Source organism: Sceloporus occidentalis, unplaced genomic scaffold, assembly GCF_023333645.1.
Source record: "Sceloporus occidentalis isolate IW3139 unplaced genomic scaffold, rSceOcc1.0.p SCAF_131, whole genome shotgun sequence".
Lineage (NCBI taxonomy): Eukaryota > Metazoa > Chordata > Lepidosauria > Squamata > Phrynosomatidae > Sceloporus > Sceloporus occidentalis.
The window spans coordinates 558,931-573,674 of record NW_028317111.1 but is presented as its reverse complement, the minus strand read 5'-3'; the positions used below and the strand labels follow the sequence as shown (position 1 = coordinate 573,674).

Below are 14,744 nucleotides of genomic sequence, written 5' to 3'. Positions count from 1 at the left end.
CTTCCTCTCCTACCATGTTTTTTGAAATGAGCGAACTGCCCAATGACATCTGCGGATCACCCACCAGTATACCCTCAGTAGAAGAAGGGCTCCAGGTAGCCATAGCCTGGATCTTCCCTGGGATGCACGTGGAAGCAGTGCCTATAGGTGCTTTCCATAATTTACCCAGGTGGTGTGATCGACAGGCTTCATTTTCCATGTTAAGCGGCATATCACTACTATGCGGTGACATATTTATTGTTGGCGCTGGCCTAGGCCTGACCAATGGCAGAGCCCCCAGTCTGCGTGTGTGGATATGACATCATATCCTGGTGATGCTATGCTATGGAGGACTCCATAGGGTAAATGGGCTTTTTAGGGTGATCAGAGATCTCCATTGTAAATAACCCATTGAGCAGCACTGAGGAAGCGGATCACCTAACGGGGCTATTAACCCTATGTGTACTTGAGGGGTAAGAGAGAAAACATAACCTAATATAACTGACACAGCACTTTGTGTAGATCAACTTATATACCTTTTGCTCACTATTAGTATTGTTTGGATGGCAGAGCAAGGATATCTGACAGAAAGCCTTTAAAAATTGTTGTGAAATATAAAATCTGACAACAGAAATAAATCGGTAACAAAGACTAATGACCTACTTACTTACAATAAAAAACTTATTACTAAAAAACTGTATCAAACCCATCATATCCAAACATATCAGTTCTTAAATGATAATAAGTGATACTGGAAAAAAAACATTTTTTTTTAAAATATTTTTTTATATAAGATACCAAAACAGTTTGTAACGGAAAACGTATGTTACATTTAAAAGACAGCATACACATTTTTGAAAGTGAGAAACAAAAACATAATAAATAGTATTATTCAGCAATTTCTGTGTGTAACAGTGCACAGAAGTTTGTTCATTATAGCTCCATATACAAGCGACTTAGTCGTCTCAACAGCAAGCATTTGTATAGATCAAAAGTAAACTGGGTATTTGTTGGCTCTACTCCACATGCCCGTGGAAAATCTATTCTGCGGGGATAGATAAAAAATCATTGCCGTCCAAAATAATTAATTTTTTAATGTATTTTTTCATGTTAGCTAATTTGCATAACACATCTGGAAGTGATTTTGTGGAGCCAATCATTTTAAGTCCCATACAAGTCGCTTGCAATTCTACATATGTTTATGCAAAGCACACACACTGCATTTACATAAAGGGATACATAGTATCGCACACATCAGCGTTTAAAGAGCACAGAAACCATGTGTAAATAAATTATTGATATACTCATTTAAAGAGTTTTTGAGAAAATAGTATGAAATTTATAATATTTGGTTATCAAATTACACTGAAATAAATATTTAATACAAACTGTTGCATTATTGTATAACTTTTGTTCGATAAAATACAGATAAATCCTCAAGAACCACCAACAAGCTGAATATTTTATTTCTTTTTCCTAAAAAAAACAAACCTATATCTGAGAATGTCTATATTTTAACCCCTTACGCTATGTACTCCCGCTGGTTCTCTCATGGTTAAAATACAGCTTTGACCTCATGTCTATGTATAAAAAAAACTGTCTCTGTACATTGTCGGCAAAAGCTGGCATTCATATCCCCCTACACTTACTTCTCGTTCAAAAAGAAAAAAGGCATTAAAAATTGTTCAAAATAAGTTCTTGTTTCAAGTGGTCTTTATTCTTCTAGAGTCTTGAGAACCTGGCATTGTCCTGCTCTTATCTTGGAACTGTTATATGAAGTCCATGATGTCATAAGATGTGTAGTATTATACATGTGATTAGATAGCCGTATCAAACACTGATGTCGTTGTAGAAGAGAAGTCCGGATATTCCATGTTAAGTTTATACAAACTTCTCATCTTGATCCAGAAAACGGCAGAAGATTTGAGGCAGGAACTCTGGATCTCCTATGATCCTCCGAGCTTGTAGAGCACCAAAACACTTTGCTTACAGAGCGGCACACGGGCCCCTGGGGATTATGTGAATTGTGGCAGTCGACGGCTGGACTGCATTTGTATCACTGGGCTACACCAGCTGGCGATGAATGCAATGACTATCAACACTGAACTTGGAGCGTGAGCCCAGTTATTGCCACACCTAAAAGTTATTCAACCGTTGACGTCATTCTTCTGTAACACGGTGTAGTGAAGGGTTGATAGAGGCATTAAAAATATGCAAATAAAGTGCATTCAGTATATTTTACGCAATGTCCGGACACACGTTGATACGTAACACAGATATTCAACGGAAGTCCCTTTCATTGTCAGTTGAGTATAGAATAGGAGTTTGACGCCATGTCACTCGAAGAACTCAACTGTGCAGAAGAAATGTTGTAAGCTCCTGTTGACAACAAACAAGAACAACCGTTAAGTTACTGGATCCATTAATGTAGCACTTCCGTAGTCTGTGTTTGCCCTCGAGCCTTGGGTCTAAAGCTCCGCCTTGTTTTGAGTAGTAATTAGTATCGGAGGAAGAGAGGCTTGTCTACAGGCAAGCCAATACCGGCTGTACACATGACCCAGTATGCCGATAATTGCACCAAATACCCATACGTTCACGCTTCAGTCATTTAAAACAGATCTAGGGAAATCGATTCCTGTTAAACCACGTTGAAAACCTTTTGTAACGTTGGACTCGGAGTCTCCAAGAAGGACTGATGTTTCCCAGCATCTCCGGGACACTTTCCCAGTGGAAGGAGGAGCAGTGTTTAGCCATGCCCACTCCCCACCCACTTTTCTGCCAACTCAAGACCTCTGGGGGCTAGCCCTGCCCCACGCAGGACTAACTCCACCTACATGGCTTGTTAGCCACACCTCTCAGTAAGTTCCTGGGTATACCTTCCACTGACCTCCACTGTTAAAACTACCTACAGTGTGAGATTTTCACTTTTTGAATGAATGCCTTTTTGGAGATAAGTAATGGACTATTTTAAACAATATAAAAAATGTCCCAAACTCTTCGGTATAAATATATACAGAAAAAAACTGTCAGGACTCACCAGTGTTACCAAGACCTGAAAAATATAAAGGGGGGGGAAATAATGAGTACCAAAATTGGTTAAAAACAAAGGTTGTGTGCACACTGTGTTATGACGCAGAAATATCCCTTGGCAATTAATTATTAATTTTAGAATCAATTGTTGATATAGTTTGATTTGTTGGAAAATATTGATTTTATTGTTTTCTTGCATTTATTAGCAGGGTAGGATTTTCGTGGAAGGGACGTATAGATTCTCGAATTGCAAGAGCAGAGAATGCCATAAAACGTACGATGAACCAGCCGATGGGTGCGCGAAAGCAAGTAGCGTTAACAATAAATAAAAAGGGGCTATGTTTACACAAAGACAAAGTGCTCCTCTTGTGTTAAAAGAATAAAAAAATGAAAGTGTCAGGGACTGGGTCCATACAGAAGACTGTAATGACCCAGAGCGCCCAAAGATGGAGTTCAGGAGGTATTGCGCAGTAGCTGAGATGGACAGGGCCTGGTGTGTTGAGCACCTAAGGTTGTGCGGCCACATACCAGCGCCCTGACATAGCATAGAACAAAACAAAGTGATATCCTGCGGGCAACCTGGAGCAGGCTTGAAACATAGCTTTCCAGACGAATATGCAGGATGTAAGCAAGGGGGACAGAGCAAGGACCAGGGAGACCAAGCAGGAAACATAACCAGACAAGACATACATGGTACAGGACTCAACAGAGGACAGGGAAACAAGGAACGCAACGGATGGAGTGAGGAGCCGGGATCCTCAGACACTTCTCCTTTGAGCAAGGATGGGATATCTTAACTGGGACATGGGGAGAGGAGAGAGTAACCGAAATCCTAAAATGATTAAGAAAAAGAAGGCAAATGGAACTGTAGCGAGAATGGGGAACCGAGAGCGGATTTATTTTGTTTATATTTCTACTGATGCGTTTGAGACTTGGATATTTTTGTTCTTTCCCTTTAGCAGTAACGCTTTTTGTTGGGAATCAATGGAAAAGATGAGACTGCTGCACGCTTTGTAACGTTTCCTTGGCTGTAATTTTTAGATGTCTCTTAATTAGCATACCTGGATTGGCCATAGAGGTGTATGGGTCTAGGAGCTACTCTACTTGTTGAGTAGTTAGTATTGTGCCCAATTTCACTTCCATGGACAGCTGACCCCCGACTCCTGTGACCAGGGCCCGCCCCTCTGAACAGCCTGGTATGCTAATTGAGCCCAGCATCATAAATAAAGTTGCCCAGTGTTAACACTTCCTATTTGCAATATCAAGATATATACCGGGTCCCTTCAGAAGAGAGAGAAAGTGAGAAATCTCCACCGTAAATCTAGAACAGGGGTCTCCAACGTTCTTATGATTACAGGCAAGTCACCTGGGCTATCTGGAGAAATGTATGGAAGCCAAAAAGAAATGAAACTTTTAAAATCTTTCACGAATGTAATATTTAGTATTTTCAATTTGTTCTTTGATGCTTAGTTCCATCGGATTAAATTGATCTACTCATTGGCCGCCATGAAGCTACCTGTTGGAGACTCCTGATCTAGATGACATTCCAGATTAAATCATTCCCAGAATAGTATCTTTAATTAGTTTATTCACTTTGCGATCAAGAGGTCAAAGTTGTCAGTTGATCACAGCAACATCACAGCAAGAGCTCAATGACAAGCAGAGAGCATCATGGGAAACCAAACAATACATGCACAAACATTCTAAAGCATCGATTACTTGAATAAAACGGCTATTGTTCCAGTACCACGCTATATTACGGTTTTGTATAACGTTTGTAAAGAAGATATTCCGGTGCATTAAAGCTTTTTTTGCACGCTGTTGTATTTAGGTTAGTGCTGTTGAAAGTATCAAGTGCCCTAAAATGCGCTAAATTAACAGAGTTTGCAATCATATCCTAACAAGCAGGCTAATGTCTTAACTATTGGAAGTCATTGCAGTTTTTCTAATTATCCGGACTGTTCCTGTCTTTTCTGCGTGTGCTAAATTGGCACTGTCCAAGCTAAAAGAGAAAGTGATGTGAGCAGACTGCGATGTCACATCACCCTGTGATGTCACAACCCTGCCCTGACAGTATAGGAGAGCTGTAATGCCTTTATGTTTTGGATGGGCCTGTCATGTCACATGCTCTCAGGTGCCCAGTAAGTACGACAGAGCCGTTCCGCAAAGAAATCACGGTAACATTTTGAACGCCCATAAGAAGACTGTTTTTAAGCCCCTCTCCTTTTGATTCCCATGGTCCACCTTAAAGTAGAACACCACCTATTCTTGGCCTCTCTACCTCTGTATTATACAGCGCTGTGAACATGGTGATATCTAAATAAATAATAAAAATAATAAATATAACACAAGATTTTTGAAAATTTTTTTTTAGTACATACCTTTTTTACCAAACGGGTTGATGATTCCTTTGCGGCTGCCCCCTTTGGTAACGTTTCCTTTAGAGAACGGTGACTCTGATGAATTGGTATTGGTGCTCTGCAGAAGGTAAAAATTATTAAATTTATGACTTGTGGGCTTATAATATATTACGTATATAAAAAAACCAAAAATAAACAAACTGCATACCCTGGTCTGTTGTGAAACCCATCTGGTCAGTGAGAATTTGTTCAATAGGGCCTCTCGTACCTGTGTTGTTATAAAGAGACATAAGAGATACATTTATTACGGCTTATTGTGTTTCTCCATTGAGAAATTAGAGGGCGATGTGCGCTGTATGTATGACACCTACCTTTTTGTCCAACAAACATCCAAACAGCAGAATAAATAGACCCTGAAAAATATGGATAATTTAGGAACATTATTAAAAAGGTTCTAAGAGAAACCTGGACTTATCATTATTTAAAGATACATTTAATTGAGTTATCTGCATTCGAGTAGGGATAGTAACCAAACCCAACAGCGGTTAAAGCAGCCACTGGGAGTCTTATATATGATCACAGCAGTGCAGAATAAGGAGTCAGCTTCATATTGCGTGACCCTGAGAATCTGCCCCCACACCATGAGATTGGGGCATTATCCTGAAACTTTGGGTTCTCAGGTATGTAATATTTTAGCTCCACATATACACCATGCATTGAAACTACACCCTACTCCCCAACTTCAGCCACCTGTAGAAGCATCGAAAGAAGGAAGATGACCGGATAATCAGTGTGGGAAGCCCGAGTACATGGACCACAACAGAGGAGCTACATTCACACGGAATCCAATTCCTAAAAACTGAAGTAATTTAAGAATGCATGGGGCGGGCAAGAGGCAGGGCCTGGACAAGACTAGACTTTGGACCAAGGAACATTTGTGTTGGGTTTGTGGACACAGCGATGGTAACACTTTATCCGCTTTCCAGCAGAATAGTTATTCATACATATTTCAAACACGCATGGGATAGGCATGTGAGACGAGACCCACGACTCACTAAGGGCTGAGTCTTTACAGCAGGAACAATGGCTGACCAGATGGGCCGAATGTGCCTGATCTGCTGTCAAATTCTGTGTTTCTACACAACACTCTGTAAATGGTATTTAAAAAATCCTTAATCAGGACTTGTGAGCTGGGCATTGTAATTAACAATAATAACAATAATAACAATACAATATAATAATAGATAATAATATAATATTAACATTGGAATATTAGTTTTGCTTACCTGAAGGGAGTTCAATCCAGCAAAAATGCCATGGATCCAAGCCTTGTTAATGCTCAATGTTCCGATGCCAAAGCCCCATGTAAGCCCCAGCAGAGGCGTTAAGATGACTATGCATTTTAGAATGTTATTTAACGCGCTCTTCTCCTCCTTTTTCGGTTTGTCTCCTATGGAAGGTCTTAGAATTTTAACGACAACCACAAGAACAATGAGGGTGTTCACAAGCAGTATGATTAAAGCGGGTACGACAAACGCAATGAACGCATTGCTCGTCTTGGTGTTGAGCCAACATGCTTCGTCTGAAGTATATGTTTTAAAGGGTTGGGTACTTGCCACCGTGATCACCGAAATAACGAGAGGGCAACCGTAGCCCAGAACAAAAGAGATGGTCATCATGATGGTTTTGCTCATGTCGTGTAAAACGTAGACAAGGCGGTAAAAGAGAATGAGTCCCATTGTTAGCATCCAGAAAAACAAAGATAGGTAAAAAAAATGGGTAAAGAAAGTTACAGCCACGCAGGCATCTGATACCTCCTTTGGCACTTTAGGAGCTAACGCAGCACCGATGACAAACCAAATATCCGCGACCAATAGCGAAACGGCGATGTTCACCAAGCATACGTGGCGCATGTACGACGTTTTGTTCTTAGTCACTGACTTCCATACTGTGACTTCAACGAAGATGCATATAACCAAGCTAAACATAGAAATCCCAACGCCAATGTAAGTAATATAATCCAAAATTAGACGTTCGGTCTCGGTAAATTGCGTTTCATAGGACATGAGGATGGAAAAGGAGGTCAGGTGGTCGCATTCGCATATCACATCGTCTCCACGGCTTGTAGGACGGCACCCGTTACTATCCCAATTATTGGTTGTAAGATTCCAGAAAACACAGCTTGCCTTGTTTAAAGTTACGTTGCTTTTTCGGAAGGTCATGGAGATATTAAACGCTTCCATATTGGTTATATTAGCAACCGTCGTCATGACCAGACCGTTCACGGTATTATTATCCTCCAAGGGTAAAACGTCCTTTAGGGTAGCGTAGGCAATGCTGACGATTCTTGAGTTTTCCGCAATAGCGTTGAGGTTCCCAATTGCAACTTTTCCTGTTAAATTATCGCTATTGTTAAAAACGAAGTCTTTTTTATATTCGGGGGTTGATTCCGTCCGAATGACCCCTGCTAATTGGACGTTTGAGTTGTTCCTTATGGAAATATTTCCATTGAAATCTAATTTGCGTGCAAACTCTTCTACAGATTTAAGGAGCTCTGAACTTTGCCTTGTTCGGTTTTCGGCTTCTGACCAAGCCGCTGTGGACGTGCGATCGACAATAACGTTGACGCCCGTAAGGAAATTCTACCAAGGAAACAAAAAAAAACAGTGAAATTAGTAAAAAAAAAATATACATATTATTTTAAAAAAATACAATATATTGTCAAAATTAGTAAGTAATAGTACTGAAAATCTATTTTACGATGTCAGGACCAGAATTGGTATAAGAAAGGGTCAATTCCGGCCCAGAGTTTTCCGTTAAATTAAGAATCATTCGCATCAATGATGACGATTATTATTATTTATTGTTTTTGCATAGAACAATATAAAGTAATTTTACATTAATATTTATTAATTCCTCTTTTTTTAATGATATTTTGGTTTCGTAGAGTAGTTCAGCATATTACTTGTTTTGTTTTTTTTCATGTTGTTCTTAACACATCTGCCATTGTAGGAACATTCGAGGGGCATTCTCAGTGGTAAGGGGTAGTTAGAGACTCAATGGATTGGGGCATTTATATTGTAGAAATAGTTAAAATAATGAGCGACCTTACTACTTCTTCTTGGTGGGTGTTCAGGGATATTTTATTAGGGGTAATACATTTTTTTGGTAGAAACGGCCAATAGAAATTGTTGTTTGTAAGTATTATAGTTTTTTGTTCTGTAAAATTATTTTATTTTTTTTACTTGCTATACTTTTGCCACGGTTATGCTGCCCGATCTGTTTTTATTACCCAATTTACGATAAACTCTTACCTGCATCATTGCTTCTTCTACCGTGTTAGAAAGACGTGCAGACGCAGACAATATATTTAATACAAGTTGGATATTCCTTGGTGAAGATGTCACATTGGCCTGTTCGCTTGTTACCGTACTACTCAGTTGTACAAGCAAATTTGGTATGTTTGCTTCAGATCCTGGGCTTGTAAGCGCCTAAAAAAACCCCAAAATAGACGGAATTCTATTACATTTCATACAGCGTAAAATGACTAACATCACATTGAGATACAAAGTATAACAAGTAATTGCTTTACTGCTACTGATTGGCTGCTTCAAGCTTCGGACCACAGAGGGGGCGTTGTGCTGCAGCTCTGCAGCTTCTCCCTAAGTATTTGAATTGTTTATTTTTTTTATTTTGTATATTAGCCCCTTGACGACAATTGCTGGGAAAAACAGCCAGTTAACCACAATTGATGTGCCTAGCACGTCATGACTTTAAACAGGTGAAGAAAGCAGTGTTGCTGTAATGCCTCGATGTCTGTCATCAACGTCAAAGTTTATTTTTCTGAGCAAATCCTAAAAGTAATGCTATATCTTCACAAACAATTCTTGTATAAAAAGAGATAAAAAACCGGTATGTTAAATGCCCGAGGGGTGTCTAGTTTTAAAAAATGTATGAGTTAATGGTAAATTAAATTGGCCGGGTTTAACAATGGCCCAATTAACACACGGGGAAGGATGACCAGATGTCTAATTTCCAATTTGAGAAATGCATGTTGTAAAACAATGCACATGTCCTAAATGTGGCCTTTTAGCCCCTAAACAACTTGACAAATCCATGCACGAGATGTTGCTGAACGCATGATATTAGGGTGTTGTGTGACAGTAAGCTGTATATACCAAGAGCTGTACATTAATATCTAATGTAGAATGTGTGTGGGAAAAAAACACAAAAATACTGGTGCAAACTTTGACTGGTGGTAAAATGTGTGCATGCAAAGAGTTAAAATACCAGCATTTGAAATACCCTGGGGTGTCTAGTTGAAAAATACCACAACGTTTGACAAAGACTGATGGTAGAATTAGTGCAGGGAAAGAGTTAAAATACTAGCATTTGAAACACCCGGGGTGTCTAGTTTTTAACCATACATGGTTTGATGGGGTAAATTGTATTGGCCGACTTCAAAGATGTTCAAAATAGCACAAGGGGGCAGAATAACCAGATTTGGAAAAAATGGTCTTGAAATAGCAAAACGCTACTTGTACTTATTGCCCCAATAACGTGTGGAAAAAGGCAAAAAAACATTGGGTATTTCTAAACTTAGGGCAAATTTAGCAGTTTTTATCTATTACCTTTAATATGCAAGATGGTAACCTATGGTTGTTGCTAATGACCCCGTCTCACCCGCTGCCCTATGTTGGCTGCCGCTGGTACATGAGCCCCTGCACTGTGGCGGATCCCACCACCCTAACCATATTGGTCTTGATATTTTTAATGCTGGGTTGCAGGGTGCTATCTTCGGGTGGCGGGTGCAGACCCGGGCCTGATGGGTGGTCCGGCTCTGCGGTAGTGGTGTTGATCCCAACCCCTCCCCCCAGCCAGCGCTTATGAGTTTGTGATCCAGGAGTTTGGGTAGGCATGTCCTGAAGACGCCTGATGGCATCGGACGGACCAAGACTCATGGTGCACGTGGTACTGGAACCACCTACCGGACCCAAAAGGTTTGGTAGCTGGCGGGTTGTTAAAGTTACGTGTTATTATTATATGATGTTATGTGAATGTTAATAAAGCTCGTGTTGGGTCTGTTATTCGGGGTATTGTGTGGGGTTACTCTTTGGGCTACAGGCATGTGTATTCAGGGCTTCTGTAAATTTGGATTTACAGAAACAAAAAAACAACAATACATATAAACTGTTTTTTATTACCTGAAAATCCAGATCAAGTCTATTAAGACGTGCCGAAAAACAGGTTATTCGTCCGTCCTTTGGGTTCCAAGCACCATTTTGAGAGCACTCGTATATTTGATTCCCTGTCAGAGTCGCATTAATTGTCTCACATGAAACTGTTATCGTGTCTCCAATGCTTCCAATGCCCAGAGTAGTATTGCATTTAATATCTGCAAAGGTTTTAACAAGAGGTTAATCAATCAATGCTACTTTGAATTGTAATCATGATCTACAAACAAACACCCGAAATGCATTATAATACCATTATCTTTCTATCGTACATTTCTCACATTTATACAGTAACAAGGAGGCCAATGCAAACTTACCCCTTAGTCCTGAAAAATATATTTCTATGCCTGGATGGTAGAAAATGACAGATCTGCTTTACTTGTATCAGGCTGGAATGCGCCTCGTAGGATCGTGACTTTTAGCAAATAGTATTAATGACTACCAGTCTCATGTGAGCCGACTAAGGAGTGTAACAGGGTGCTAGTTAAATGGAACAGACTCCCAGCAGAAGTGGTAGAGGGTAATACAGTGAGGGGATTTAAACATGCAAGGGATAGACATACGGCTCCTGAATCTCAGACGAGACCAACGACTGATTAAGGTTTAAGACTTTACTGGAGGAGAAACGGGCGACGAGACGGGGAGAATGGGTCAGATCTGCTGTCACATTCTGCTTCAATGTCAAATAGAATGGAAGATACCGGCCATAAATGTACGGATTTAAGACAAGGAAATGTACTATACTCGAGAAAATACTATGCATGTTAGTAACAATAAAGTATTCTTACCCGCTTGCTTTCTTGGGCTTAATGTCATTCTCCCGCTAGTAACGGTATCACTTATGTGATTAGAAATAGTGCTGAAAGCCTCTATAGGGCCAGTGCAGTCGATAGGAGTGTACGTGTACAAAAAGCAATTCCCGCTTGTGGCCATAGCTAAAAAAGATGCAACACGTTAACATTGTCACGACATTTAATAACACATGATGTAGACACATATTTAGTTGTAGAATACTATCTGTAAGACGCTCTGTCTCAGGCACAGCTTGCGATCTCAGAACCAGCAAGTTCGGTGTGAAACGAGCAGGAAAATTCCGCTTAATAACTCAACTCGGGACGCCAGCAGACACTCGGGGACAAACATCAAAGTACTTCACATATATTTCATTGTCATTTTTCCCGTATAATTTCCTTTTTTTTTGGCACATGCTTTTGCATAGTTACATAGTTAATAAGGTTAAAAAAAAGTCTAACAAATTAAACCCTTCCAAAATCTCCCTATCTGATAAAGGAAAAGCCCTAATAAAGCTCTTAAGGACAGCGGGGGTAATGTTATACCCCCCCCCGCCTTGCAAAACCAGCATTTAAAGCTGAGAATGTAAAATGATGTAATCCGTTACTTTAGGGGCTGTGGGTAATTCCGGGCAGAGCCGGCCGTAGGCGTTGTGGCGCCCTATGCGGACTACTCCTCTGGTGCCCCCCCTCACTACCCCTCTCTCTGAACCTTCAAACTACCCCCCTCTGCCCCTTCAAACTACCTCCCCTCAAACTACCTCTGCCCCTTCAAACTACCCCCCCTCTGCCCCTTCAAACTACCCCCTCTGCCCCTTCAAACTACCCCCCCTCTGCCCCTTCAAACTACCCCCCCTGCCCCTTCAAACTACCCCCCCTGCCCCTTCAAACTACACCCCCCTCTGCCCCTTCAAACTACACCCCCCCTCTGCCCCTTCAAACTACACCCCCCCTCTGCCCCTTCAAACTACACCCCCCTCTGCCCCTTCAAACTACACCCCCCCGCCCCTTCAAACTACACCCCCCCGCCCCTTCAAACTACACCCCCCCTCTGCCCCTTCAAACTACACCCCCCCTCTGCCCCTTCAAACTACACCCCCTCCTCTGCCCCTTCAAACTACACCCCCTCCTCTGCCCCTTCAAACTACACACCCCCCTCTGCCCCTTTCAAACTACACCCCCCCTTCAAACTACACCCCCCCTGCCCCTTCAAACTACACCCCCCTCTGCCCCTTCAAACTACACCCCCCTCTGCCCCTTCAAACTACACCCCCCCTGCCCCTTCAAACTACACCCCCCTCTGCCCCTTCAAACTACACCCCCCCTTCAACCTACACCCCCCCTCTGCCCCTTTCAAACTACACCCCCCCTTCAAACTACACCCCCCCTGCCCCTTCAAACTACACCCCCCTCTGCCCCTTCAAACTACACCCCCCTCTGCCCCTTCAAACTACACCCCCCCCTGCCCCTTCAAACTACACCCCCCTCTGCCCCTTCAAACTACACCCCCCCTCTGCCCCTTCAAACTACACCCCCCCTTCAAACTACACCCCCCTCTGCCCCTTCAAACTACACCCCACTCTGCCCCTTCAAACTACACCCCCCCTGCCCCTTCAAACTACCCCCCCCTCTGCCCCTTCAAACTACACCCCCCCGCCCCTTCAAACTACACCCCCCCCCTCTGCCCCTTCAAACTACACCCCCCCTCACTTACCTTGTTGCCGGAGTCCTGTGGTGAGAGCGGCAGGCGTCCGTCTTCTCGCTCTGCCGGCATTTCATGTTGAGCGTCGGAATAGTCCGGCGCTCAACATGAGATGCCGGCACCGCGATGGAGTCATGGAGAGTAAGGGGCACCGAGCGGTTGCTGAGAACTTCACGAGCATCGGGCTTTTTTTGTTTTTTTTTTAAACTTTATTTAACATGAATGATGTTAAAAAAAGTTTTAAAAAAAACAAAACAAAAAAACCCCGATGCTTTAATTTAAGTCCCGGGCAGGCGCCCCTGCTACCATGGCGCCCTGTGCGGCCGCACACCCCTAAAGCTGGCCCTGATTCGGGGCTACCTGAAGACCTTGGCAGACCAGTAATAACCAGTAAGAGGTATTATGACATCATATCCTGGCATTCCGTACTATAAAAGTTGTGTTTGGGGGTTGCTGCCCTAAGTCACCCCTAGGGGAGCTCTGAAATACAACTTGAGGAGCCGTTCTGGCAAACGGGAAAGGCTTAGCAGCCGTCCAGAGTGTTTCTTATAGCGAACAGGGAATCCGGGGCTTCTTCCTTAAAACAATGGATAAAATGAGGGGGGAAACCAAACTGGGGTGACATGTAAGCGAGTGTACATAGCGGGTACAAGATACCGTACTGAAAGGACCTCTGTGTGTACTTTTACCACTACACATAAGATACAATAACATACGAAACGCAGAACGAGTTCTTCTGCATTAAAAACCACCGCTTACAAACTTCATACTGATGATCGCTAGTACCTTGGCAGAGCAAATATTTTTATTATTATCCTTACCTTGTGGATTTTTTCCTGAAATGTTTATTGTTGCAGATTTGTACGCTGCAATGTCATCCACGCAGCACGTAAAAGTTATAGGAAAATCACAAACGTAAAAGGATCCCACCGGATTAACATTAATTTGATCTGATGAAGTCAGACTGTACACAATAACGGATTTATTTACAGATATTGGGTTATTTTCTGCCACACAAATAATAGTACCTGTTAGGAGAAAAAAAAGAGAAAAAGACACATATTATTTAATTGTAATTATTCTGGCATTTTTCACAGTTTTAATACATTAACGAGAGTAACCTAACAAAGATGTATCCAGCAATTAAAAGGGATAATTAAGTGGTCTTACTTATCGCCACCCAAAGGGACGCTCCAGCCATCGTATTCATTTGGATTTACGTGATAGCTGAGAGGTTCCTTTAAATGATTCCCCTGTCCCCAAAAAATTATTTCACTTTTATTGTGTAGGGTTTTTTTCTATTTATATTCTTCCTTACGTATAAGAAAAAGTAAGAGGGTTAATTAGTATGGGAGCTATTAAACTATTAAAATATTGCATGCTTTAGACTATTACGGAAGTTGGGGGAATTATCCATATATCCTATTAGTGAGCGCTGCGGAGTTCATTTTTAGTCTCTTTTTGTATTATTTAGTGTTACAGGGGGCAGCACCCATGACACTGACCTCCAGTGCTAGGTTATTAGTTCTTGTATTTAGAAAGAGAAAACCCCCCACAGGAATCCATCGATACATGTGTTACCTACCATTCCAGAATTTGGTTATCCTAGGTACATGGAGTATGGAATTGCGATTGGTTCTCTGGTTGT

At 41.7% G+C, this 14,744-nt stretch overlaps 1 protein-coding gene across 1 annotated transcript in view; it reads right to left on the bottom strand.

Moving 5' to 3' along the window:
• Window positions 1–2,281: 2,281 nt before the first annotated feature.
• Window positions 2,282–14,744, bottom strand: part of LOC149281476 (adhesion G protein-coupled receptor F5-like) — a 37,737-nt gene continuing 25,274 nt past the window's right edge. The window contains exons 9-16 of the mRNA XM_089499205.1: window positions 10,705–10,764; window positions 10,121–10,353; window positions 6,656–8,011; window positions 5,741–5,782; window positions 5,578–5,637; window positions 5,391–5,487; window positions 3,017–3,031; window positions 2,282–2,358 (exon numbers count right to left, since the gene is read on the bottom strand). Of these exons, the coding sequence (XP_089355331.1) occupies window positions 2,282–2,358; window positions 3,017–3,031; window positions 5,391–5,487; window positions 5,578–5,637; window positions 5,741–5,782; window positions 6,656–8,011; window positions 10,121–10,353; window positions 10,705–10,764 (1,940 nt within the window). The remainder of the gene's footprint in view (window positions 2,359–3,016; window positions 3,032–5,390; window positions 5,488–5,577; window positions 5,638–5,740; window positions 5,783–6,655; window positions 8,012–10,120; window positions 10,354–10,704; window positions 10,765–14,744) is intronic.